Source organism: Branchiostoma lanceolatum, chromosome 14 (assembly GCF_035083965.1).
Source record: "Branchiostoma lanceolatum isolate klBraLanc5 chromosome 14, klBraLanc5.hap2, whole genome shotgun sequence".
NCBI classification, from domain to species: domain Eukaryota; kingdom Metazoa; phylum Chordata; class Leptocardii; order Amphioxiformes; family Branchiostomatidae; genus Branchiostoma; species Branchiostoma lanceolatum.
This window is the reverse complement of record NC_089735.1, coordinates 9211663-9238317: the sequence shown is the minus strand read 5'-3', so window position 1 is coordinate 9238317 and position 26655 is coordinate 9211663. Positions and strand designations below refer to the sequence as shown.

Below are 26655 nucleotides of genomic sequence, written 5' to 3'. Positions count from 1 at the left end.
AATGGGCAGTATTGACTGACGTCTTCTCCTAGAACGCCATGTTCGAAATCAATTGGTGCCTGAGTATGCCCAGCGCAGGGTCGCAGCTGTGGGTTGAATCGGTCTCATTTGTCCCGCTTAAGCATCCTTAAGCCATAAGGCCGTTTCTACCACCCCAATGTCAGCCTTAAGAAAATTCAATTATCATTTTCCGCAGATAACGGTAAATCCAGAATGAATGTTTGTGCAAAGTTAGTGTGGAAACGAACCAATCAACCTCGGAATAGATAGGTGATTTGAAGATTAACATCCGGTGTGTTTACTATTTTTCAAACTTTGAGTGACCTGACTTTTGTACCAATGGTTTCGGTAACAAAGGGAAGATATATAGGAGAGTCAAAGAAATCGACAAAGGTGTATTTATGATATACAGCTAGGACGTGCAATGTGATGAAGGTATTGATATGCAAAGCCAGTAAAAGCATGGGAACTTAGGCGGTCTCAGGACGGAATAAATGGCATGGGATAGACCGTTAGAATATGACCATACCATACACACATACACAAACACACGCACATGCACACACACACATGCACACACACACACACACACAAACACAGAGACACATACATACATACATACATACATATCTCGCACACCACACACTCGTTTTCAGCTCATGACTGTGCAGTGAAGCAAAATATTAACCCCAATTCGCCCGGTCTTTCTAAGGTTTCTAAGGTGGCAGCTTTTATTGTGGATGCTCTATGCAGTGGCCTATGTTTACTGTAATCAGCTCTTCAGATGTCTTTGTCCTCAATCAAATATGTAACGAGGCTATTGAATTATCTATGTACAACAACAGGTAACCTCATACATGTAAAAATGTACGAAACTTCAAATCGGACAGTCTGGTGGACATGGTCCTTAACGTTTTGCAATGTATATATACATATACAAAACGCTAAGGTCCATGTCCACCAGACTGTCCAGAGAGAGAGAGAGGGAGAGAGGGAGAGAAAGAGAGAGAGAGGGAAAGAGAGAGAGAGAGAGATTTATAGATATATCGATATATAGATATATAGATAGATATCTAGCTGTTGATGCCTTGACGAAAATTTAGGTTCTGCTTGTATATCCTTCCATCCGATCGATAGCTTTTGCCGATTTACAAAGTCATTCACCTACAAGATGAATTCCGATGTTGTCGCACAACCCTTCTGGATTAACGACTTCAATCGTGAAGCGTCGGTCGAGGAAACGCTAACACCTACAATACTCCTCTTCATCCAGATATCAGAGGATGCGTTATGTATATATACGGCCCGCTCCCTGACCCAATGGCTTCAGTTAAAAGTACTTTTGCATTATGGAATAGTTCTTTGACAGGAAATTAGGGCACTGGGTTATTTAAGTTTACCATTCCTCTGCTTTGCGCACTTTCTTATGGTAAAACAGAAAAGATTGTTATCCGTTGAGTAATGTGTTCGGGGCAAAGGGGTTTGATATGCAGGAGATATAGACTAAGTTTTGTCGTTCCTGTTAAAGATTGATGAAGGGAACCTTGTTGCAAAAGTGAGACAGTATTGGTTTGATTTTCAGGCAGCTCCTGTAGTATCTGAATTGAAGATGTTAAAACCATCCCATTTCACATAACAATTTTAACAAGAATTAAACAAATCATTCATGAAATATCAACTATATATGTTTAACGAAACAAATCTCAAGACCTAGTTGGACACTGTTGGTCATTTTAAACATAGATTAAGTTACGTTAAGTAAATCTAAGCTCGTTTTAGCATTTCAGGAGGTAAGAATAGCCAGTAATCGGGTAAGAGTATCGATTGAGTTCTCTTTTGTAGCTGACGAATTGGATTGTCCTTGCTGCTCCAGTGGTCTGTGTCTTTACGGAGTTTCCTTTGTGACAGAACATGCCGAGAATTCGTGTGTGTACATTCATATGCACGCAGGTCAGTGGAAGAAACCACTATGATCTAAGTACTACAAGCTCTGCTGTTGATAATCCCCTTTTTTTAATCAACAGAGTCCATCCTGGTCATGTTTTGAAACAGATCTGCCGCTCTAGGTTTGTATCATTTATATCTTTTTGAGCTTGCCTTCTTTTAACAAAAGAAAGCTTAGCTGTCTCCCATAATCAAATATGTGCACTCTACATGTGTACATATGACATTAAACAGTTTACTTGGATGTGTCAGCCCATGCTAACTTGATAGATTTAAGTACATTGTACACGTTCACTGCCTCCAGTATTTATACACTATATACATGTGACATGTGGCTTGGAAGTAGCCTATTGTCTGATCCATTACATGCAAATATGTACATACGGCATCGGAAATTAAAGCTACTTGAACACAATTGTAATTATAATTGTAATCAAGTGCTTCCCTTTGAATGTTAACGCTTCTTGACCCATTCTTGTTACAAAGGCTGCAATGGCACACACAAATTGGTATGTGTGTGCAAATGTAATATCGCACGTGAGGTTGAAATTTTTGATTCTTTGCTATATTTCAACCACACCAAACTAAACCAGACAATGTTGTTTGGTGACAAACATAGAGAAATACATATCAAGTCACTGTAGTTTAATGACCTAATCTGACTGACATGTCAATACGGTTTGCTGCATCTATGGAATACGCTGCAATGAGCTGCTGGATCCAGCTCTTAATGCTGGTAACATGAGAGAGGCAGAAATATAGACTGATCCAAACAGAAATATACGGACACAATTTTGAGTTGCTACACTTTATTTTGCCGAGTAACGGCAGTGGGTGAGTCTGTGTGCTCTTGGCCCGCCGGAGCAAAACGGTCGACTCCAGTTTGACTGGATGGTCTGCTGGATCCAGCTCTTGAAAGCGGTGACTCGGACGTGGGCGGTCGGCTTGTGTTGTTCACCGCACGGTACATCACCCCAGCTGACAACCCCCTGCAGTTCCCAACGGCTGCCGTCAGGGGACGGACAAATAAACGGACCACCAGAGTCTCCCTGCAAATCAAACATATTGTCTGCAGGTTTTGGCCTTGATAATGATGAACATAGATTTCAATCTAATATTCCGCCTATTAGCTTTGTTTGCACAAACAATGTCATCATGGGATAAATCTTATAAAGTGACAAAAACAATGCCGGGAAACAAATCAACTAAGGAACTAATTAGACTAACAAATAAAAACTTACCTCACACGCGTCGTCCCTTCCATGCTCATAACCTGCACACACCATCTGACCACTGACCATCCAACTGCCCCAGACGTGGGGCTGGCTGCAGTACCCAGGGTCCAGTATGGGGGCGTACGTCCACTTCAGGGTATCCGATTCACCTAGATATCATCATGCAAACACTTGAAATAATTCAACGTAACAACAATGTGTCAGTCATAAAATCAATACGGATTCTATGAACGGCATTTTTCACACAAACTTGATTGTTTTCTTTGCCAACAAATCCTGTACAATTTATCAATGTTTGTAGACCTAAACTGCACAAAAATGCACACCGTAAATATTCACTTGACATGATAAGATGTAATGTTTTGATGCGAACAAGCTAATTGCGAATACATACATCAGTTGCAAGGCGGTTCCCTTTTAAATTACATGACTGATGAAATCACTGTCATACTGTACCCCGTATACATATACCCACATACCCATATGTGGTGCAGACCTACAATACACAAATTGACTCCGTAAATATTCATTTGACATTATAACATGTAATATTTTGTTGCGAAATATCAAAGCTAATTGCGAATACATACAAGGCGGTTCCCTTTCAAATGACAAGAAGTCGCTACCGCTCAGTACCACGTATACATATACCCTCATAATCATATAAAAAATATGTATACTAACCATCCGGCCCCGAATTCTCTACATGCATACTATCCACGCCCCAACCACTCACGATACAGTCGGTCCCGACGCTTGCGTCCGAGTCAGGCAGGCAGATGTTGTTGACAAAGGCGTCCACAGTAACAGGCCTGAAAGAAAATTATTTCTTTTTTTTCTTAATTTTGGTGACTTTATTTCATAATAACTAAACGTTCTTTGTTATTAGTTGTATATAAGTCAAATACTTTAAGTTGACCATTACTTCCGAGTCTGTGAAAATACCTTTTTACTTTTTGGAAGCTGTTTAATCAATTAGATGACGCTTAATACCTGGCAATCAATCACACTTGATACGTTAATTTTTCCGAAGCGAATGTAGCAGAAAATGATGGAAAATTTTCTTTTATCTCTATCTAAAAAAAATTGTAAGATAAAGTTATCTCAATAAATGTGTATTCTGCAATGTTACCCGATATTCTGTATCGTTAACGCGATACCATGGATATAGTAACACTATGTTAAAATGACTGACCTGTCAATCTTCAATAGCGCAACGTCCATATGCGGCACGCCCTCCCGTGTCGGGTGATAGTGGGGGTGCATGATGACCCGTGTGACGTTGTAGTCCTGCCTGCCATGTTCCCAGTGTGCCACAGACGCCAGGCCAACTCGGACTTGCCACATGTTGGGATCGGTTCCTCTGTAACCAACCAGAAAAACGCACACACGTGGGTATATGATATTTACCCTCTGAAAAGCTGGTAACGTATGCCATTGTCGTATAATTACGATAATCACGCTCACTTGTTTTATTGCCATTTATGGTTAAAACTGTGTCTTTAGATTTTAAAAAAAAACGCTACGTCGATCTGACATATAAACGTTTGCAATAATAATGCAACTTTTCCGGTCAGTATTTGTTTGGTTTAACTTTAGTTGTCAACACTACAATCATTCGAAAGTTATTGAGAAGCTACCTACGATTATCCCAGCTATACGAGACAGTAGAGGAAGCAATAGCCTACCCAAGTCCCTCCTCCACGCAATGCGCTGCGGTTATGACCCACTGGTTGTTGTACAGTGTACCACCACAGTAGCTCAAATGAGCAGGGTGTTTGAGGCTCTTCAGGCTGGCCTGCCATGGAAACATCCCCTGCGTGGCGTACTGGCCGCCGTGGATGCGGGCGTTCAGCCCGACGGAAGCCTTTCCGCAGTTTGCGTCATTGCTAGCTTCTGAGAAAACAATACAAAATGCGACTGTTATGTTATGTTACATACTTAAGCTTACTTTTTGAATGACCATTTGTAACATTCTACCTCGAAAATGAGATAAACGTACCTCCAAGCCGAACAGCGACAAGTAGTATAAAACCGAACCAGAACATGTTGCTTGTTCTTATGTGTCCTTTTGGCACAGCTGACGGTATTTCTGACCAGACTTTTAATGAATATAATGACGTTTATCTCTCCTCTCAAATATTGTGTTTCCGGACTCTTTACGTAATGGCAAACGCACGCGCAACTTGTGACTCCATATACGCCATGGCGACGCAAGGGGTCCGCCTTATTACGGGAATATATCGGAATACACCGGAATAACCATAAAGGAGGGTGAAACCTACCGGAATACGCTATGCTTTGATAAGTAAATATCACAGGTCGCTGTATTTTGGCATGAAATAATGTATTTATGCCCAGGGGACAAGAAATCACTAAAATTCACTGATGGAGATTGGCGATGGCGACCCGGCCAGGCGTCATGTTTGTTTTGATAATTTGCGAATTGCAATGTTTGTTTAGCGGGGTCACAGTTAGAGAAAATGGGGGGTGAGATTTTGGAAAAAATTCAATAAGTAAACATCACTACCTCCGCGCTGAACAGCGATACGTTATATAAAACCGAACCAGAACATGTTGCTTGTTCTGATGTGTTCTTTTGTGCTTTTGGCACAGCTGACCCTATTTCTGACCAGATCGCGGACTTTTAAGGATTATACTAACGTTTATCTTCTCTCTCAAATATTGTATTTACGTCATGGCAACGCACGCGCGCGTTTTCAATTGCAACTTGTGACTACAAATACGTCATGGCGATGCAAGTGTGGGTTTTCAACTTGTGACTGCATATACGTCATGGTAAATGCAAGTGTATGCCTTCAACTCGTGACTGGTTACACTGACGTAAATTGCATGATATTAGCTAACATTGGTCCGATTCTGAGGTACTTTTCACCGAGGATGCTCTAATCGGCAATGCTTCTTCAGATATCTTCACCCTAGATAAAATATGTAATTTTTGTACATACAATACGTATTTAGGCAACATCCTATTTGATTATGAAACTTGCAAACTGAACTTTAAGTTTTAGGCTTCAAGATGGCCAGATGGACCTTAGCGTTTTTCAATGAATCTGATATCTGACTGAAGAGGAAGAATTGTAGTGTTTAGCGTACCCTAGTCCAACATCCTCCATTGAAGTCGTTAAGAGGGGCTTTGCAGCGGCAGCGGCATTTATCTTGTATGTGAAATCCTAAAAGTTTCTAAATTGGCAACAGACATCGATTAAGATGGAAGGAAATACTAGGAGAAACCAACATTTCGCCAAGACATCAATCGATATATATGTAGTCAACTCCCTGACCCAATGGATTCAGTGAAAAGAATCGGTACATTTGGAATTTGGCAAGGTGTCTTTTGACCAGTAAATTGGGTCACTGTGCTACATGTATTTCACATTTAGAATTCCTCTGCTTTGTTAAAACGGATAAAATTATATTTTTTTTCGATGAAATGTGTTCGGTAGAAAGGGGTTTCGATACAGTAGATATGGCCGTCATGGTACCCCAACGGCCCCAAAAGAGGTCAAAGGATAGGTGAGGTGAGTGGTAAAATATGACCTAAGGTTTGTAGTTCTTGTTCAAGTTTTATTAATAAAACCTCGTTGTAAAATAAGAAAGTAATCATTATCTATTCATTCATTTCCTCCAGAATCTGAATGAAATATGATTCAAGAATATTCTAAGCAATATTTTTTACAATATGTTTTTTACAATTAATCTATGGAATATCAGCTGAATGTGCTGACCAAAACACATCTCAATGAATAGTTGACCCTGTCATTGTAAAGGTAATTTAACTTGCTTATAGGTAAAGTTAAGTCAGAGGTAAATGGTATTTAGGCTAGTTTCGATCATTTTAGAAGGAAAGACTAGCTATCAATCGGGTTAGTGTACTGATTTGAGTTCTTTTTTGTAGCTGAGGAATTGGATTGTCCTTGCTGCTTCATTGGTCTGTATCTTATGGATTTTCCTTTGTGACAGAACATGACGAGAATTCGTGATGCGTACATCCATGTGCAAACAGGTCAGTGAGAGAAACCACTGTGATCTATCAAAGTTCTACACACTCGGTTTGCTAATCACAAAGTTGAAAAATTAACTAAGTCCACCCTTGTCATGTTTTGAAACAGATCTGCCGCTCTTGGCCTGTAGCATTTATATCTTTTGGGGTTTGCCTTTATTTCTTACAAAAGCTGTAGACCACATTCAAATATGTGCACTATGCCTATAACACATGACATATAACATTATAAACAGTTAGCAAATTTGGATATGCCAACTTGATAAACTTATGTATGATTGGACATATTCACTGCCTCAAATATTTACACTAAACATATATGACATAGGTCATTGTCATTCAACACATAATGTGGAAGTAGCCACTGTATGTTGTCTAATTCATTTCCATCAAATATGTACATATGACCTCGGAAGTTAAAGCTACTTCAGACAATTACCATGATGATTAAAACTACACGGCAAAGTACAAGATAAATTGGTCGAGTGTGTTCCGTCTAACAGTGAACCTTCTTGTCCCCCCTTTGTCATTAAAACAGCTGCAATGGCACACAAATTGGTATGTTTGCATATGTAATATGGCACGTGAGGTTGAAAGTTCAGATTCTGTGCTATACCTAAACGACACCAAACTAACTGTAGGTCACAATGTTGCTTGGATGACAGACCAGGGGTAAAACAGATCAAGTCACTAAACTTTAATGTCCTGATCTTACTGACATGTAAATACGCTTTGTTGCATCTGTGGAATACGCTGCAATGAGCTGCTGGTTCATGAAGCTAGTGATCTTAAGCCTAGAGAGGCAGACCTATAGACCGATTCCAACAGAAATACGTGGACAAACTTTATGAGTTGCTACACTTTATTTTGCCGAGTGACGGCAGAACTGTGAGTCTGTGTGCTCTGGGCCCGCCGGAGCAAAAAGGTCGACTCTAGTTTGACTGGATGGTCTGCTGGATCCAGCTCTTGTAGGTGGTGACTCGCATGTAGGCGGTCGGCTTCTTACCGCACGGTATTTCACCCCAGCTGACGATCCCCTGCAGTTCCCAACGGCTGCCGTCAGGGGACGGACAAATAAACGGACCACCAGAGTCTCCCTGAAAAGCACACATATTGTTTACATGTAAACGTTCTTGCCTTGATAATGATTAAGATGGATTTCAATCGAATATTCGGCCTATTGACTTTGTTTGCTCAAACAATATCATAACGGGATTAACCTTATAAAGTGTCGAAAGCAATTCCAAGAAGCAAAATAAAGAACGGACACCTTAATCTTACCTCACAAGCGTCGTCCTGCTCATATCCTGCGCACACCATCTGACTGCTGAGCATCAAACTACCAAAGACGTGGGGCTGGCTGCAGTACCCAGGGTCCAGTATGGGGGCGTACGTCCACTTCAGGGTATCCGATTCATCTAGATATCATCATGCAAACAGTTGAAATAATTCAACTTAACAAAATTTGTGGGAGTCGTAAGATCAATACGTATTCTTTTAATGGCATTTTAGCACAAGCATGTTTTTTCTTCTTTGCCTAGACGTCCGGTCGGTGCAAGGAGGTTATATATAACCTCCTTGGTCGGTGTTTGCAGACCTACAATACACAAATATACTCCGTAAATATTCATTTGACATAGCAAGATGTAATATTTTGTTGCGAAATATCAAAGCTAATTGGGAATACATACAAGGCGGTTCCCTTCAAGTTACAAGAAGTCGCTACCGCACAGTACCCCGTATACATATACCCTCATAATCATATAAAAAAATTTGTATACTAACCATCCGGGCCCGAATTCTCTACATACATACTAGTCACGCCCCAACCACTCACGATACAGTCGGTCCCGACTCTTGCGTCCGAGTCAGGCAGGCAGATGTTGTTGACAAAGTTGTCCACTGTAACAGGCCTGAAAAAATCAACTAATATCTTAATTTCGGGGCTAGATATTAATCTTCTCGGTTGGCCGTCATTAGTATGACACAACCACGCTACTATTCCCGTTATCCACTGAGTGGTACATGAGATAAACTGCTTTTGATAATCGTTTGATATTTTTTTTTACTCTCTGAAAAGCTGTACATGTTCATTTATTTGAAAAATGGTTAAAGATTTTCTTTTATTTCTTTCTAAAACAATTGTAAGACAAAGTATACTAAGCCATGTTACCCTATATTTTGTATCGTTAACGTGTTACCATGGACATAGTAACACTGTTGACAATGACTGACCTGTCTAGCTTCAATAGCGCCACGTCCATATGCGCCAAGGGCTGGCCGCCCACCTCGAAACGGTGATAGTGGGGGTGCAGAATGACCCGTGTGACGTTGTAGTCCTGTCTGCCATTTTCCCAGTGTGCCACGGACGCCAGGCCAACTCGGACTTGCCACATGTGTGGATCGGTTCCTCTGTACATCAATCACAACAAGAGATACAAAAATGGAATTTCTGCTGCAGTACCAAGGTCACATACCAGGGGGCCCAAAATCGACCCTGAACTTTGGCTTCACAACACCTGCCCACATACCAAATATCATCGAAATCCATCAAGAGGTTCTTGAGTTATGCTGACTACAGTAGTCCGGAAACACAAACAGACAAACAGACAAACCGACAAACAAACAAACAGACAGACAGACACACCCAAAACAATATCTCTATTTTTCATGGAGATAAAAACGCACACACGTGGGTATAGGCTTTAGAAGATAGACATAGTTGATACCGTATGTCTTATTGCTGTAGACTATACTTACTATGAAACAAGTGCATGCGTTTTATTGCCATTTAGTGTCATATGGTTGAACCAGCTGCGTTTTTAAGAAAGGTAGAATTTAAAAGATACTACTCTATCAATGTGACATTTAGCAAATTCCAATGGTAATGCAAATATACTTTTCCGGTCAGCATTTGTTTGTTCTAATTAACTTAAGCTATATCAACGCTACAGTAGTACTAGTAATTCTAAAGTTATTGAAAAGCTATCTAAGATCATTCTACTTTCATAAAACAGTAGAGGGGTGAATAGCCCAATAGCCAACCCATATGCCTCTTCCACGCAGTGCGCTGCGGTTATGACCCACTGGTTGTTGTACAGTGTACCACCACAGTAGCTCAAATGGGCAGGGTGTTTGAGGCTCTTCAGGCTGGCCTGCCATGGAAACATCCCCTGCGTGGCGTACTGGCCGCCGTGGATACGGGCGTTCAGCCCGACGGAAGCCTTTCCGCAGTTGGCGTCATTGCTAGCTTCTGAGAAAACAATACAAAATGTGACTGTTATGTTACATACATTAGCTCACTTTTTGAACGACCATTAGTAACATTACTCCTCGAAAATAAGATAAACGTACCTCCGAGCTGAACAGCGACAAGTAGTATAAAACCGAACCAGAACATGTTGCTTGTTCTTCTGTGTCCTTTTGGCACAGCTGACCGTATTTCTGACCAGAGCGTGGACTTTTAAGGAATATGTTAACGTTTATCTCTCCTCTCAAATATTGTGTTTCCGGGCTCTTTACGCAATGGCAAACGCACGCGCAACTTGTGACTCCATATACGCCATGGGGTCCGCCTTATTACCGGAATATATCGGAATACACCGCAATACCCATAAATGAGGTTGAAACCTACCGGAATACACTATGCTTTGATGAGTAAACATCACAGGTCGCTGTATTTTGGCATGAAATAATGTATTTATGGCCCAGGGAACAAAAAATCACTAAAATTCACTGATGGCGATCGCGATCGGCGATGGCGACCCGGCCAGGCGTCATGTTTGTTTTGATAATTTGCGGATTGCAATGTTTGCTCAGCGGGGTCACAGTGAGAGAAAATGGGAGGTGAGATTTTGGAAAAAGTTCAATAAGTAAACATCGCAGGTTGCTATATTCTAGCACAGAATAACGTATTTATGACCCTGGGAACAAGAAATCACTATAAACTACTTGGCGATCCCGTGAAACAAACATTGTAATCCGCAATGAAAACAACCATGACGCCTGACCGGGATCGTCATCGCCAATCGCCATCGGTAATTTCTAGTGATGTCTTGTTCCCTGGGCCAGAAATACATTATTTCATACCAAAATACAGCACCCTGTGATGTTTACTCATTAAAGCAAAGTATATTCCGGTAGATTTCACCCTACTTTATGGGTATTCCGGTGTATTCCGGTGTATTCCGGTAGGGTCCGGTAAAAAGGCGGACCGCGACGCAAGTGTACGTTTACAACCCGTGACTCCATACACGTCATTTCAACACAAGAGTGTGTTTTAAACTTGTGACTGGATACACCTTACTGACGCAAATTGCAAAGTATTAGTCCAGATTCATCCGGTCTTTCTGAAGTCGCAGTTTTGACTGTGGATGCTCTAAGCAGCGGCGTACTGTAAGCGTCTCTTCAGATGTCTTCGTCCTAAATGAATTACAGATTGCAATTTACGTTATACTACATACAATACGTATTAAGGTAACATCTTCTTGAATTTAAAACTTACAAACCAAACTTTATGGATTTCTCCTTTGTGTCAGAACATGACGAGAATTCGTCATGTGTACATCCGTGTGATAGCTGGTAAATGGAAGAAACCACCATAATGAAAGTACTACAAAATGTACAAAATGTAATGTTGATAATCACCAATTTTTCTTTTAATCCACAAAGTCCACACTGGGTATGTTTTGAACCAGTTTTGCCGCTCTAGGCCTGCATACTTTAATCTCCATGCAGATCTCCACGGTGCGCCGAAAATCGTATTTACTAGCCAGAGAAGCTACGGGGCGGACAGGAGCTTCTCTGGCTGACTGGAACTTCTCTGGCTAGCATATACGATTTTCGGCGCACCGTTGAGATCAGGTTGGAGATTATGTATACTACTAATTGAAATTGCAGGGCTTGTCCTTTTTTTTACAAAAGGCGGTTGAAGTTTAGCTGTCTACCATAATCAAATATGTGCACTTTACATATGACATTAATCTAAAACAGTTAACTTGCATCTGTCCGTCCTTGCAAACTTGATAGACTTATGTATCACTGGACATATTCACTGCCTCAAATATTTACACTATTCATATATGGCATAGGTTATTGTCTAGCCACAACTAGCCACTAGGTGCATTGTATATTGTCTAATACAATCTAATTCGTTACCATCAAATATGGTCATACGGCATCGGAAATTAAAGCTACTCGAAAACAATTGCAGTAAAAACTGCATGGCACTATATAAAGTACAACGTAAATTGGTAGAGTGCTTCCTCTCCTTTCCCCCTTTATCGTTTGAACGGCTGCAATGACATGCACAAATTGGTAGGTGTGTGCAGATGTAAGATTTGCACGTGAGGTTGAAAGTTCAGATTCTGTACTGTATTTAAACGACACCAGACTGCACGTCACAATGCTGCTTGGATGTCAAACATTGGGTAACTTCAATTGAAGCTCAGACAGAGCACGTTTCTGCACTGAATTAGGGCCTCGAGTTGTTTCCTGCGTGTTCACTCACTCTTACTCTATCTAAGGGAAACCGCGCTGCAGTTTAACCCTAATACCTTTGATAAATGGATCCGAGTTGTTCTCTAACGGCATACGTTGTATGTATATACATTCGATGATAAGGGCTATGTATAATGTACAATATCCGAATTGGCTACTTCCAATCATGTGCCCAATATGACGCATGACCTGTGTATAGTAAGTTAAATATTTGAGGCAGTCAATGTGCACAATGTACATTAGCTTAAGGCTATCAAAGTAAAGATCACTGACAGACATCTCCCGGTAAGCTGTTTAATGTCATAAGTCATATGTACAGTGTACATATTTGATTGTGGTGGACTATAATTAGCTTCTATAGCCTTTTGTAAACTAAAAAAGCCAGGCTCGAAAGTCAAATGATACTGTCTTACTGGAGCAAACCTGGTTCAACACATACCCTTAATGAACTTATTATTGCGTGCTTCTTAGATTTTAGTGGTTTCCTCCACTTACCATCTAGCACACGAATGTACACATCAGGAATTCTCGGCATGTTCTGTCACAAGGAAACTCCGTAAAGACACAGACCACTGGAGCAGCAAGGACAATCCAATTCGTCAGCTACAAAAGAGAACTCAAATCAATACTCTAACCCGATTAGTGGCTAGTCTTACCTTCTGAAATGCTTAGAATAACCTTTACCACTAGGTCTTGAGATTTGTTCTGTTTAGTTATCAATACGTTTATTGCAAATTCATGCCCGTAGGCAATAAACATAATGTATCGTTTGATAAACAAACATAACGTATCGTTTGATATTTTATTAATCATTTGTTGAAAGACTTTGCTTGGCCGAAAGGCTGACTGCTGCAAGAAACAGACGTGTCTGGAGACTGCTGTCCATCTTCATGTCTACCTTGCCCACCCCCCCCCCCCCACGACCTAGAGGTCAAGGGACTAGGTAGGTAGGTAGGTTTGGCTTAAGATATAAAGATGGAATTGCTTTAAAAATCTTCAATTCCGATACTGCAGGAACTTCATGAATATTGAATGTATATTATTCTTTTGCAAACTTTTGCAACGAGATTTCCTTCACAAATCTTTAACAAGAACTACAAAAATTAGGCCACATTTCCTGCATATAAAAACCTCTTTCACCAGAACCCATTATTCCACCGATAACAGTCTTATCTTATTTACCATCAGAAAGTGCTGAAAGTAGGGACAGTTATCTGAAATAACCCAGTGCCCCAATTGCCTTGTTAAAAGATACCTGCCATAATGCAAAAGCACAAACTCTTTTAACTGAAGCCATTGGGTCATGGCGTGGGCTGTATAGATACATCATGCATCCTCTGATATCTGGATGAAGACCATTATTGTAGGCATTAGCGTTTCCTCGACCAACACTTCACTATTTAAGTCGTTAAGAATGGTTTAGCAGTGACACTGGCATTCGTCTTGTAGGTAAAAGCCTAGAAGATTATAAATCGGCCACAGATATCGATCGGGATTGAAAGATATAGAAGCAGAACCCAACATTTCGTCAAGGCATCAATAGCTATATATACATGTATATGGATACTAAAAAACGCTAAGTTCCCTGTGGCAATCTCGTAAGACTAATACTTGAAGTTCGATTTGCAGGTTTCCAAATTACATAGCCATAGGATGTTACCTGAAAAGGTATCATATATACGGAAGCTACATCTTAAATTTAAGACAAAGACATCTGAAGCAATTCAACGATCAGTGGACTGCACTGCTGCTTAGAGCTTCCACATCAATCAAAGCTGTAATCTAAGAAAGACCGGACGAATGCTGGCTAAGATCTCGCTATTTGCGTCAGTGTAACCAGTCACAAGTTGAAAACACACACTTGCGTTTGCCATGACGTATGATTATGGAGTCACAAGTTTGAAACACACACTTGCTTTGCCATGACATATATAGACAAGAGTCACATGTTGAAATGGCAAACTTGAGTTGCCATGACGTATACGGAGTCATAAGTTAAAAACACACACAATTGCTTTGCCATGACGTTTATGAAGTCACAAGTTGAAAACGCACGCTTGAGCTGCCATGACGAAAGGAGACCGGAAACACAATGTTTGAGGGTAGAGATAAACGTTAGTATATTCCTTAAAAGTCTCCGCTCTGGTCAGAAATAGGGTCGGCTGTGCACATAAGAACAAGCAACATGTTCTGGTTCAGTTTTATACTACTTGTCGCTGTTCAGCTCGGAGGTACGTTTATCTTATTTTCGAGGTATAATGTTCAAATGGTCGTTCAAAAAGTAAGCTGATGTCGACACATTGTATGTAACGTAACAGCCGCATTTTGTATTGTTTTCTCAGAAGCTACCAATGACGCTAACTGCGGAAAGGCTTCCGTCGGGCTGAACGCCCGCATCCACGGCGGCCAGTACGCCACGCAGGGGATGTTTCCATGGCAGGCCAGCCTGAAGAGCCTCAAACACCCTGCTCATTTGAGCTACTGTGGCGGTACACTGTATAACAACCAGTGGGTCATAACCGCAGCGCACTGCGTGGACGAGATGCTTGGGTAGGTTTTTTTTTTCCTTCCTCTACTGTCTTGTGAAGATGGAATAATCTTAGATAGCTTCTCAATAACATCAGAATGACTGTAGTGTTTATAGCTAAAGTTAAACAAAACAAATATTGACCGGAAAAGTACATTTGCGTTGCCATTGCTCTTTCTCAAATGTCACATCAACATAGCAGTATATCTTTTTAAATTTATCAATCTTAAGAAGCAGTTTCAAACCTTAGCGTGTTTATCGTAATTATACGACAATGACATACGTTACCAATTAACTATCTTCTCAGAGGGTCAAAAGCATAACGTGTGTGCGTTTATGTGATTGCTTACAGAGGAACCGATCCCAACATGTGGCAAGTCCGAATTGGCCTGGCGTCTGTGGCACACTGGGAACATGGCAGACAGGACTACAACGTCACACGGGTCATTCTGCACCCCCACTATCACTTATTTCGCCCGGGCGACGGTCGGCTTCAGCCGCATATGGACTTAGCGCTGTTGAAGCTAGACAGGTCAGTCGTTGTCAACATATGTTTATGTACATGTTGTAACGATACAAAACGTGGAGTACCATGGCACAAGTATATAGTTATCAAGAATATTTTGTGTTGCAAATTTTCGTAGAGAGATAAAGAGAAAATATTTTAGAATTATGTGTAACCTTTTGCTTTGAAAAAAATCAACGTATTGTCATATACTAAGCGTAATTTAACTGATGAAATGCCAGCCCAACAAAAAAGACAAAAAATATTCAATGACTATCATAAGCAGTTTATATCATATTTCACTCAGTGCAGTGGATACCTGGAATTATATTAGCGTGGTTGGCTCATACTAATGGCGCCCAACCGAGAAGATCTCTTTAGCGTAAGGCTTTTTGAGGGTACACCAATTTTATGGTCGTCTACACAAATTTGAAAGTAGCTGTCAACTTACAATATTTGCTTTTTATACATCTAATAACGAAGAATTTTTAGTTGGTGTTCAATGTAGTCACTAAGGTAATAAAAAAGAGTAATTTTTTTCAGCCCTGTTACATTGGACGCCTTTGTCAACAACATCTGCCTGCCTGACTCGGACGCAAGCGTCGGGACCGACTGTATCGTGAGTGGATGGGGCGTGACTAGTATGTATGTAGAGAATTCGGGCCCGGATGGTTAGTATACAAATTTTTTATATGATTATGAGGGTATACGTAAACGGGGTACTGTGTGGCAGCGATTTCATAAGTCATGTAATTTAAAAGGGGGCGCCTTGTAGCTGATGCATGCAATCGCAGTTAGCTTATTAGCAACAAAACATTACATCTTATTATGTCAAGTAAATATCTACGGTGTCTATTTTCGTGCAGTGTTGGTCATGAAGTCTGTGCAAAAATGCCAGTTCATAGAATCCGTAGTGATTTTTCGAATCACACGTTTTCTTACGTTGAATTATTTCAAGTGTTGGCATGATGCTATCTAGATGAATCGGATACCCTGAAGTGGACGTACGCCCCCATACTGGACCCTGGGTACTGCAGCCAGCCCCACGTCTGGGGCAGTATGATGGTCAGCAGTCAGATGTTGTGCGCAGGATATGCGCAGGACGACGCTTGTGAGGTAAGATCTAGTTTGTCCGTTCCTTAATTTGTTCCTCGGTATTGTTTTTGTGACTTTATAAGGTTTATGATATTGTTTGAGCTAAGACGTTTGAAGTCCGAAATTTTGACTGAAACTCTGCGTTCATCATCAAGAAGGCAAAACTTTTCATATAGACAATATTTGTGCTAGATATCTAGCACAAATATCGATAGCAGTTAATTGAGCAGCTGGGTGAAATTCCGAAACGGTCATACGTTTAAGGTAGCATCCACCTACCTTTCGGCAGTGACACTGAACACGATCTGTCAAACAGCAGGTTTTTAATCAGAAGCTATGAATTGATACTTCAGTATGCCAATAAGATGTAGACAAATTTTACGTAGCCCAATCAGAAACAAAACTTAGACAAAGTAAAGATAAAGTTGATGCTCAGAGTAAAGTAGCTCCTGTTGTATTATAGGAGCTATGTTGTCCATACGTAAAGGTGGGAGGGCATTTTTCCAAGTGCCAGAAAGTGAGGGTGATAGTGTACATTTTCTCATATATAGATTCTCTAGCTTGCCGTTCGAACAAGCGTGGTTTGCGGTCTAGGATATCTGAAGATTCGACTTCGAATGCCTGAGTGTCCCTGATGGTGTTCTAGACGGTGGAAAATTGCATAGGAATATCCGTTAGCGCTATGTCTGCAATGTTCTCTGTACCTTTTCCTTAGTGGGCGAGTAGTCTACCCAATGTACGTGTTGTTGCAGTTTTGTTTCGCACATTTTAGTCTGTGAATATCATTGGCTTTGATGCCTTCGATATGTCTGTCTTGTGGATGCACGCACTGCCGTTTGACAGACCTCGTTTAGTGTCACAGACGAAAAGCAGCAAATGTTACCTGAAACGTCTGACCGTTTTCAAATCGTATCCAGTTGTTTGTCGGGTAGCTTCTATCTAGCGTATCCTATTACCTGTAGGTCTAACCTTCATCGACAGACAAGATGTGACTATGTGATTTTCAGGGAGACTCAGGTGGCCCATTTATTTGTCCATCCCCTGACGGCAGCCGTTGGGAACTGCAGGGGATCGTCAGCTGGGGTGATGTACCGTGCGGTGAAAAGCCGACCGCCTACGTCCGAGTCACTGCTTTCATGAGCTGGATCCAGCAGACCATCCAGTCAAACTAGAGTCGACCGTTTTGCTCCGGCGGGCCCAGAGCACACAGACTCACAGTTCTGCAGCGACTCGACAAAATAAAAGGTAGCAACTCTAAAATTTTGTCCTTGTATTTCTGTTTGAATCGGTCTACAGGTTTCAGCAGCGTATTTACATGTTAGTCAGATCAGGACATTAAAGTTAAGTGACTTGATATGTTTTATATCCAACTTAAAGAACAAAAACGGAGGACAAGGCCGCCAACATTAGCCCACTAGGCTGACCTTTCAAGTTATGAGCTGCCATCTAATATTTACACTATACATATAGAATACGTCGTTGGACACATGACTGGAAGTACCCATTGTATTGTATAATGTTCTTTACCATCGGATATGTACATGCAACTGAGCTAAATGTTGAATTGACAGCGTGTTTTCCCTTACTGCGGTCGACTAGTATACCTGAGCAACATTATCTAAAAAATGTTCTTTTAAACAATTTGACTTGGTAAATATATAGCTCTTTTATCGTAATCTGACGTTATTTCCCCCCCAATGTGTTTCTATCTCACCACAAAATTTTATTGCAAATTTGTAGTTTCCAACGCCCTGATTGGATGCACTTCTGGGGGTGTCTTGAAAATAGTACAACATGTACATTGATAGAAGACAAGTGATTGAATGCTTTCCCTTCGTCAATTAAATTGCAGAAGACAACTCAAGACAGCAATCCAGTTCGGAACCGAACACAGTTTTGATGATTGAGTATATACAACTTACAGAACAAAGATGGTGGACAAGGCCGACAACAAAAATCGTACCAGGCTGATCTCTTGCGTCATGAAGTCGCGGCTGGCCTCTTATGTAATGAGGTCAAACAGTGATCATAGTCAATGAATATAATGGCGCTTAGTTATTGACTCTTCTTGCCCCTGAACCGTGGGAATGGCTGCAAATGGTATATAAAGATTGATTCAACGTGCACTGATGCTACACGCACTGGAGGTTAAAAGTTCAGAAGCCGTATAAATGACACCGATATATTCCAGCAGTATGGAGGTCAGTGTTTGAGGAGAGCCATACCCCGAGCACATTAAAGAACCCGCCAAACTTATCGGTGTGCGTGTATATATTAAACCATTCCTAATTGGGGTAAGGAATTTCCCTTGCAGCTCTCGTAACCCCTGCTTCTCCTATTGGGTCAGATAGTCCTCACTCTTAGTAGGTAGTTAAGCTAGTCTCATGATGTTTCTGACTTAGGAAGAAGAGGTGCTGTTACAGTCGTAAGTAGCTCGTAACCTTGGAGTGCCCTTCGGATCACATCTTGAAGTGACCTACGGACTTTGTTAGGTGCTGATCATTGAATAAAAACATGGATATATGAAAACAATCAGACCAAACATATGAATAACTTTTAGTTGCAAATTCATGCCCGTAGGCTAATAGTTGTTGCCATGTATTGTACCGTGTACCATTGTCGTGCGATAAAGTTCTTCTGAAGAAACAAACGTACCTCAATGTCGAGAAACGGCAAGCAGTATGAACGCCAACCAGAGCATGTTGCTTGTTCTTTCAAGTCCTCGTGGCACAGCGGTGTGTCTGACTTTTTGAACAGAGGGTAGACTTTTAAAATGACACATACAAACGTCTGTCTACCCTCTCAAATATTGTTTTTCCGGGCTCTTGTGTGCCTTGTATGTCTTCCGGATACTCGTGTGCACGTGAGCCATTTCAATTGACGTCATGGGAATGATGGCAGATGGATTCCTGTTGAATTAGCCTTATACTATAAGTGTCAAGCATTACGTAGCCTCTTAGAACGTAAGAAGGTCAAGGACAATTCAAAACATAAGGAAATGGTAATAACAGTAAAAGGTTGATCTTAGCCTGGATGCCAAACTCTAAACATTTATCCGATATATACATATACATGTCCGTTGCAGCCATCGAATTCTACTGGGAAATATACCTACATCAGTATCTGTAATGATAGAGGACAACCTATGGATCGTACTAGCACTAAAAATGGCCGATTGCGACTTAAAGATCGTACTAGCATTTAGTACTTTAACTCGTACAAGATAAGGCCGATCTGTAGATCTCACTAGTAACATAATAAGGTCGACGCATATATAGATGGTAGCGTTGAGTGAGTCAGACCTATAGACCGACCCATGCTAACAAAAATACACGGACAAACTTGTTAGGTCACTACACTTTATTTTGCCGAGTGACGGCAGAACTGTGTACTTTGGGACCTTCGAAGCAGAGACGCTGGATCTAGTTCGATTGGATGGTCTGCTGAATCCAGCTCTTGAAGGTGGTGACTCGGGCGTAGGCAGAGGGCTTGTACTGTGCACCGCACGGTTGTTCACCCCAACTGACGATCCCATGCAGTTCCCAACGGCTGCCGTCAGGGGACGGACAAATAAACGGACCACCAGAGTCTCCCTGGATAACATATATGGGGCAGGACGATAGTGGTCTTCACTACTGCGAAAATGCATCCATGCACTGGAGTATTTATCATATAAATGTTTAAAAAAAGCTATAAAAAGACAACCGCCAAACAAGATAGTATACAGAGGAATAAACAGATGACAGACTTACATTACAAGCGTCGTCCTGTCCATGGTCGTATCCTGCACACACCATGATGTTGCTGACCATTTCACTGCCCCAGATGTTGTTCTGGCTGCAGTACCCAGGATCCAGTATGGGGGCGTACGTCCACTTCAGAGTGGCAGAAAGAGGAGCTTGTCCGACTGGAATTTATTAGACAAAAGGTTCAAGTTTCAAGATGAGCATAGAAAGCATAAGTCTACACTTTCAAAATTACCAGTGGCGATATGATGCATTGATTGTTCATATTTGGATAATCAGTATCTATAAACGCTCCACCTGCCATAAATTTAATGTTTCATGTAATGAAATGTCCTATCATGAAAAGCACTGGAATAATAGAATTTCCTCAATAAGCATGAAAATCAAGTCCAAGTTTTGCATAATTTGCAGTTCATTATATTTCACTTCCCATACCTAGAGGTATGGGTAGAGTGAAATATATTGTATTTGTCTGGTTCTTCTTCTTCTTCTCCTCCTCCTGACAAATCTTCAAATGGCTTCTACTCCGCCATTTCTTAACCAAACGACCTGAAATTTGGTGTGGAGGTTAAGATGGCAAATACCCCCAGGCTCTTTTTTAATTGTTTTGAAACAGGCCTTAAAATCCATTTTATGGAGGTTTTTTGGGGCATTTTTAGATAATTTTTATATTTTGGGCTCCTGTGCCCTGGTATTACAAGCAAATGACCCGGAATTCGGCACAAGGGTGCCTTGAACATGTCCCTACAGGTTTTCAATCACATTTCTGGTGTGCATCACTTCAAAATGCTTCGTTTTGGGGACTTTTGGACCCATTTTCAGACCAAAAACGGGTCAAAAGTGCTGTCCCCGTTCCATGTTCTATCTAAGAATCCATGTTCTATCTAAGGTTCCGGGCGTTCCATTTGCTGCTGGCCAAAGAACATGTGTTCTTTTCAGGTTACCTGAGGTCATGTTGCAGGTAAACACGCAAGCCTTTGCACTAAGAAGCTCTTGGCGTCTCGCAGAGCTTGAATAGAGAATTTTTTTGCACGGATGATTTTGAAACAGTCAATTTATGCATCGGGAGGGACTCCGAGGGAGATTGGCAAAGTATGATGCTCTCGCAAATGTTGCCAAATAAACATGGTTTTTGGGGCATGGTCAAATTTAATTATGGCGGCTTCAACCACTAATAAATCACGACTTGACGACGAGAAAAATGCAATCCGTCTCTGAATTGGTTGTGTCGCACTTATATACAACTTACAATTAAACCCATACCAACGATGATGATATACCACTAGGCCGAGGTAGGCCGATCCGATCGATTGCGAGCAGGTTTGCATGCAGTTTCACTTTCCGCACCAACAACCTTTGACCCAGGAAGTAATACTTCACAAGCGCCTCTCAAAGCGCGATCGTCTACACATGATGTGAATGAATATCGGCAAACTTTTGAATTGTTGAAATAATTTTACTGTAAAAAAGACAGGCATTGTTGGCTTTTTATGCGGTAGTTGTTTAAAGTTTAAGTTATCTAGCACGTTTTTAATAGTTCATTTTGCGTTGTAGGGGTTCAACACAACTTAAATTGTTAATACTTTTTGAATGGCAAGGTTAAGAATAGACTATCAAAGATATTTATATGAAAATTGTATTTTGAAATGTCAGTGTGGCGTCTTATTTTCGCCCTATAGCAACGTTAACTTTGTAACATCAATAACAACAATTTTTCAAAAAATTAATAAACGTACCGGTACGTTTATTTGAGAGGTGAGAGTATAGTATTGTACTTTTATATGTAGTGTATAGTATTGTTGTGTATCTTTGCATATGTTCAAGCATGTTAATGAATGTAGATGAAGAATAAATAGATCTTGGGACAGTCTAGTTGTGTTTAGATGGAATTTTTGGATGGTCCATTTCGTCAAAAGATCAATTATTGCATGGGGGGGAGTGAAATATGCTGAATTTGCTCTTAAAGCAAATGACGGCCAGTCTAGTTGTGTCTATCTTTGTCGGAGCTACCCGCATACCCCAAATCAGGAAGACCCATTGTTCCTTTTATTATTGAACCTCTTTGAAATATTTCAACAAAAACACCCCTGCAGCTCCATAACAAGCTGCTAGGAGGCCTACACTTACATTGCGTCTTACTTGCATCAAAAGCCACCAAAAAAAAACACCATAGCATGTCCAAGAAAAAAGATGCAAACAGTTCTGCTGCTGTGGCGAGGTCACACACCAGGGGACCCGAATATTACCTTGAACTTCGTCTTTCTAAGATATCTCCACATACTAAACTTGATCACCAGCCATCCAATCGTTCTCCAGCTCTCAAATATCCAGAAACACAAACAAGCAACCAAGCAAACACGGAAGCACACACACACACACACACACACACACACACACACACACACACACACACACACACACACGCACACAATTATAAGTTTCATGCTAGTACGCCGTACTTACAATACTGGGACTGAATGTCATACACGCCCCATCCACTCACGATACAGTTTGTACCGACGCTTGCGTCACGATCAGGTAGACAGATGTTGTTGACAACGCTGCTCACGGTAGCGGGCCTGGACGGAAATCAAAATCATACTTTTACATTTTGAATCATATTCCGAATCATGATATCAAAGTTCATGCAAATCCAACTTTGGTCGCTGTACGGTCGCTCGGATCAGATCATGGTAGTATCTAGTAGAAAGCTGGCCTTACCTGTCCAGCTTCATCAGTGCGACGTCGTTGCGCGGGAAGCCCATGGAGCTGGCGTAGTAGCTGGGATGCATGATGACCTTGGTGACGGAAAACTCCTGCTCGCCGTTTTCATAGTACTGCAGAGAAGCCAGGCCAACACGGACTCGCCACATGGCAGGGTTGGTGGCTCTGTGTGTATGATTGATGTTAAGTTTATTTGAAAGTTCATGCCTGAATGCTTATTGCAAGCACATGGTAAAAACATAAGAGGCATACATGTGACAACGGACAGTTGCAAAAGACAAAAAAATACTACTGCTGGCAATAACTAGACAGGTTGAGTTTGACATCTTTTTTGGAAGCAGAAGAAGACGATAAGTCCCAATTTTTCTATAGTTCGTGGCTTCTGTGAATTTAAGAGGAATGTGCCTTTCTGTTTGTCCGTGAATGTGGGAAGATTAGGGTAAGTCGTTGTGACATCTTTAAACAAAGATTACTCAGAAACCCGGATATATTCAAAGTTGGTTGTTAGTAGTAACAGCCCGGTCATATTCGTCGTACGATCGCTTTAAGACAGCGCATTGAGAGCGTTCCTCAGGCAGTCGTTAATTTGTCGTACGTACGTATTGCGACTAACAACGCTTTTCGTAGATCGTTGCTAACAGTTGGTTCTGCCAAAGCCTTGCCGAAAATCGAATGGCAAATGAGCGGTGGGGTTAGCCTGAACCTTACTGCGCATGACTATGACATCATGATGATATATCACGTATTTTCTTGCCCTAAAGTAACATATGGTAGATCAAACATGTGTTTAGAAAACGGAAGCAACTTGCATTTTGATAGTGCAATTAGAATACATGTAACGTTAGCAAATACACCAATTCAATTTCTCAACTCTACTGTGTACGAATATTATATGTTATCCAGTTAGAAATTATGTTAAGCCCCCCTCTCACTGGACCCGCGGCACGCCTGTCTTTTTTGTCATACTTGTGTGTTTTGAATGATATTCCCATTATATAGTCATGGGTAACACAAATCCAGTTTAGGACGCAGCGATGCCGCCAGCGTGCCGCGGGTCCAGTGAGAGGGGGGCTTTACGTGGCAAGGGCCCAGTACCTACCCATCCACGCAGTGTCCAGCGGTGATGACCCACTGGTTGTTGAACAGAGAGCCGCCACAGCCATGGGATCCGCCCTGGGCGAGGTTCTGTAGACTGACCTGCCACGGAAACATGCCCTGAGAGGCGTACTGACCGCCGATGATGCGACCGGTCTGTGCTACCCCACAGTTAGCGTCGTTTTGGCCGGTGCTGCTACCGCCAGTACCGCCGCCAAAAATTCCAGTGAACCAATCCCACTGAGCCTCTGCCAACAGTCAAAGTTTTTATCATATTAGTCAAAAAGGAATTTAACAGATTAAAAAATGGCCAAAATATATGAAGCAACAGTACGGTACACAAAGATTACACCGAACCATATGGAAGCGAGCTGATATTAAAGCAAGGACGTATTCTCTTTTAAATTGCATATATCTGATGGCAAACTTACATCTGGTTCCATATCTTGAGAAATATTGTAATAGTCTTTTAGTCAGACGACGTTATGTGTCTCTTATAGAATAACATACCTCCATGCTGTGCCGAGGACAGCAGAAGCGCAAAAGCCAGCCAAAACATCTTGCCTGTTCCCTCGAGTACTCGTGGCAAAAAACTGACAACATACTTCAAAGGAGCTTTTATAGGGCGAAAGTTTATCTGTCTTCTCAAATATTGTTTCTTCCGGGCTTTTACATTGCATATCTTAAGTTACGTCAGGACATCGTGAGAAAGGTCGCACATGGTAATGACCGCCGTGGAAATCTACAACTTTATGTCTTTGCGTCTACCCTATGTTATTATTGGTATGGTCCGATAACCCATGTCGTCACTAGGTCGACTTCATGGCTTTGTCCGCCATCATGGTTCCGTGAAGAGTGTTGTGTTTATATAATAAACCCGTCTGCTCCGCAATCGCGCCTGTTGTCGTCGCACACGTGTTACACAAATGACGTTCAGTTTACACACAAGTGACGCTGACCTGCTAGAAAATGACTTGCTCTCTTAAAGTAACGAACAAATTGTCATCAAAATCAAACAAATAATGTATGACGACGTGTTTAAAATCAGAAGCCCACATAGGTAGATGGCGTCGACCAATCAGAAGCCTCCATTGTCCACAATAAGTGGTCTGTTATCACGCCATAACACACCACTTATTGACGTCATGTCAGAACACAACTGTTCCATTTTGTAGAGGGGGATCTTTTTGATGAATCTTTTTCTTAACCTTGTTTAAAAAATCTTTATAACCGTTGCATTTTGTAGAGGGGGTATCTATTTGATGAATCTTTTTCGTAACCTTGTTTAAAAAATCTTTATTGTCTTAGAATTCCTAAAAATGTTCTTAGAATACATGAAAAAGGGAAAACAAATTTAAAATTCCCAAAAATGTTCCGCGTGTTCCATTTGCTGTTGGCCAAAGAAACCACGTTCTATCTAAGGTTCCGCGCGTTCCATTTCCTGCTGGCCAAAGAACCTGTGTCCTATTCAGGTTACCTGAGGTCATGTAGCAGGGAGATTCTTCAATGATAACATTTTCTGACTGACCTGAAACCGACCCTCCTATCCTGTGTGGTTGAAATAAATAAATCAGGCAACAGCTGTACATATTCTTCATCATCTTCTGTTAAAAAAGGACAAATGTGAATTCTGAAATGCATTCTTAATAGTATAGGGGATCTATGCGTCAAACAGAAATTGTCTACTCTTATATGCGTCAGTTTGGATAAGCTATATGATAATAACGTTAATGGCCCGCCTCTTCCTCGGTGTATATGCTGTCATAACGCATGGTCATGTGCTATAACCACCTCATAAAACCACCTCGTTCGCTTCGCTCACTCGGTGGTTTTATTCGGTGGTTATAGCACATGGCCAGGCGTTATGACACCATATACACCTCGGGGCGGGTCATTAACCCTTAATTATCTCTCTGTTGTAAGTTTACACACGTTAATAATAGAAAAGGAAATTACGAAGATTTGAAAATTTGAAAATTTACCAAACGAAAGTTTATCTGTCATCTCAAATATTGTTTTCCTGGTATTTACATTGCATATCTTAAGCTACGTCAGGACATGAGAAAGATCGCACATGGCAAAGACAGTCACGAAAATCTACATCATCTCTTTGTAAGTTTATTTCAGTTAGGAATAGAAAAGTTAGGAAATATTTAAATATAGTGCTAGTTAGCAGTTTTGCCTCTACCTATGTCTCACCGGCTCTAACTATGTCTCACTGGCCCTCCTCAGTTAAAGGACTGAAAAGCAGCGAAGGTGAG

General features: G+C 41.2%; 4 protein-coding genes across 4 annotated transcripts; 1 reads left to right on the top strand and 3 right to left on the bottom strand.

Moving 5' to 3' along the window:
- Positions 1 to 2721: 2721 nt before the first annotated feature.
- LOC136448961 (trypsin-like) lies at positions 2722 to 5286 on the bottom strand. Its single transcript, XM_066448715.1, has 6 exons — positions 5182 to 5286; positions 4868 to 5075; positions 4375 to 4542; positions 3864 to 3991; positions 3186 to 3328; positions 2722 to 2993 (listed from the first exon to the last, which is right to left on the bottom strand). Exons 1-6 carry the CDS (start codon positions 5225 to 5227, stop codon positions 2754 to 2756), a joined length of 933 nt encoding a protein of 310 aa, XP_066304812.1. The 5' UTR covers positions 5228 to 5286; the 3' UTR covers positions 2722 to 2753.
- A 2761-nt stretch (positions 5287 to 8047) lies between these two features.
- On the bottom strand, positions 8048 to 10692 carry LOC136448962 (serine protease 1-like). Its single transcript, XM_066448716.1, has 6 exons — positions 10558 to 10692; positions 10249 to 10456; positions 9439 to 9615; positions 8989 to 9116; positions 8485 to 8621; positions 8048 to 8300 (listed from the first exon to the last, which is right to left on the bottom strand). Exons 1-6 carry the CDS (start codon positions 10601 to 10603, stop codon positions 8136 to 8138), a joined length of 861 nt encoding a protein of 286 aa, XP_066304813.1. The 5' UTR covers positions 10604 to 10692; the 3' UTR covers positions 8048 to 8135.
- A 4118-nt stretch (positions 10693 to 14810) lies between these two features.
- On the top strand, positions 14811 to 18067 carry LOC136448069 (serine protease 1-like). The gene is made up of 6 exons (XM_066447183.1): positions 14811 to 14933; positions 15045 to 15252; positions 15582 to 15761; positions 16278 to 16405; positions 16714 to 16850; positions 17837 to 18067. The coding sequence occupies exons 1-6, from the start codon at positions 14888 to 14890 to the stop codon at positions 17999 to 18001; spliced, it is 864 nt and encodes a 287-aa protein (XP_066303280.1). The 5' UTR covers positions 14811 to 14887; the 3' UTR covers positions 18002 to 18067.
- Positions 18068 to 20171: 2104 nt separating this feature from the next.
- On the bottom strand, positions 20172 to 25040 carry LOC136448402 (trypsin-like). Its single transcript, XM_066447856.1, has 6 exons — positions 24905 to 25040; positions 24399 to 24642; positions 23297 to 23464; positions 23039 to 23154; positions 20582 to 20736; positions 20172 to 20422 (listed from the first exon to the last, which is right to left on the bottom strand). The coding sequence occupies exons 1-6, from the start codon at positions 24951 to 24953 to the stop codon at positions 20252 to 20254; spliced, it is 903 nt and encodes a 300-aa protein (XP_066303953.1). The 5' UTR covers positions 24954 to 25040; the 3' UTR covers positions 20172 to 20251.
- Positions 25041 to 26655: the final 1615 nt, after the last annotated feature.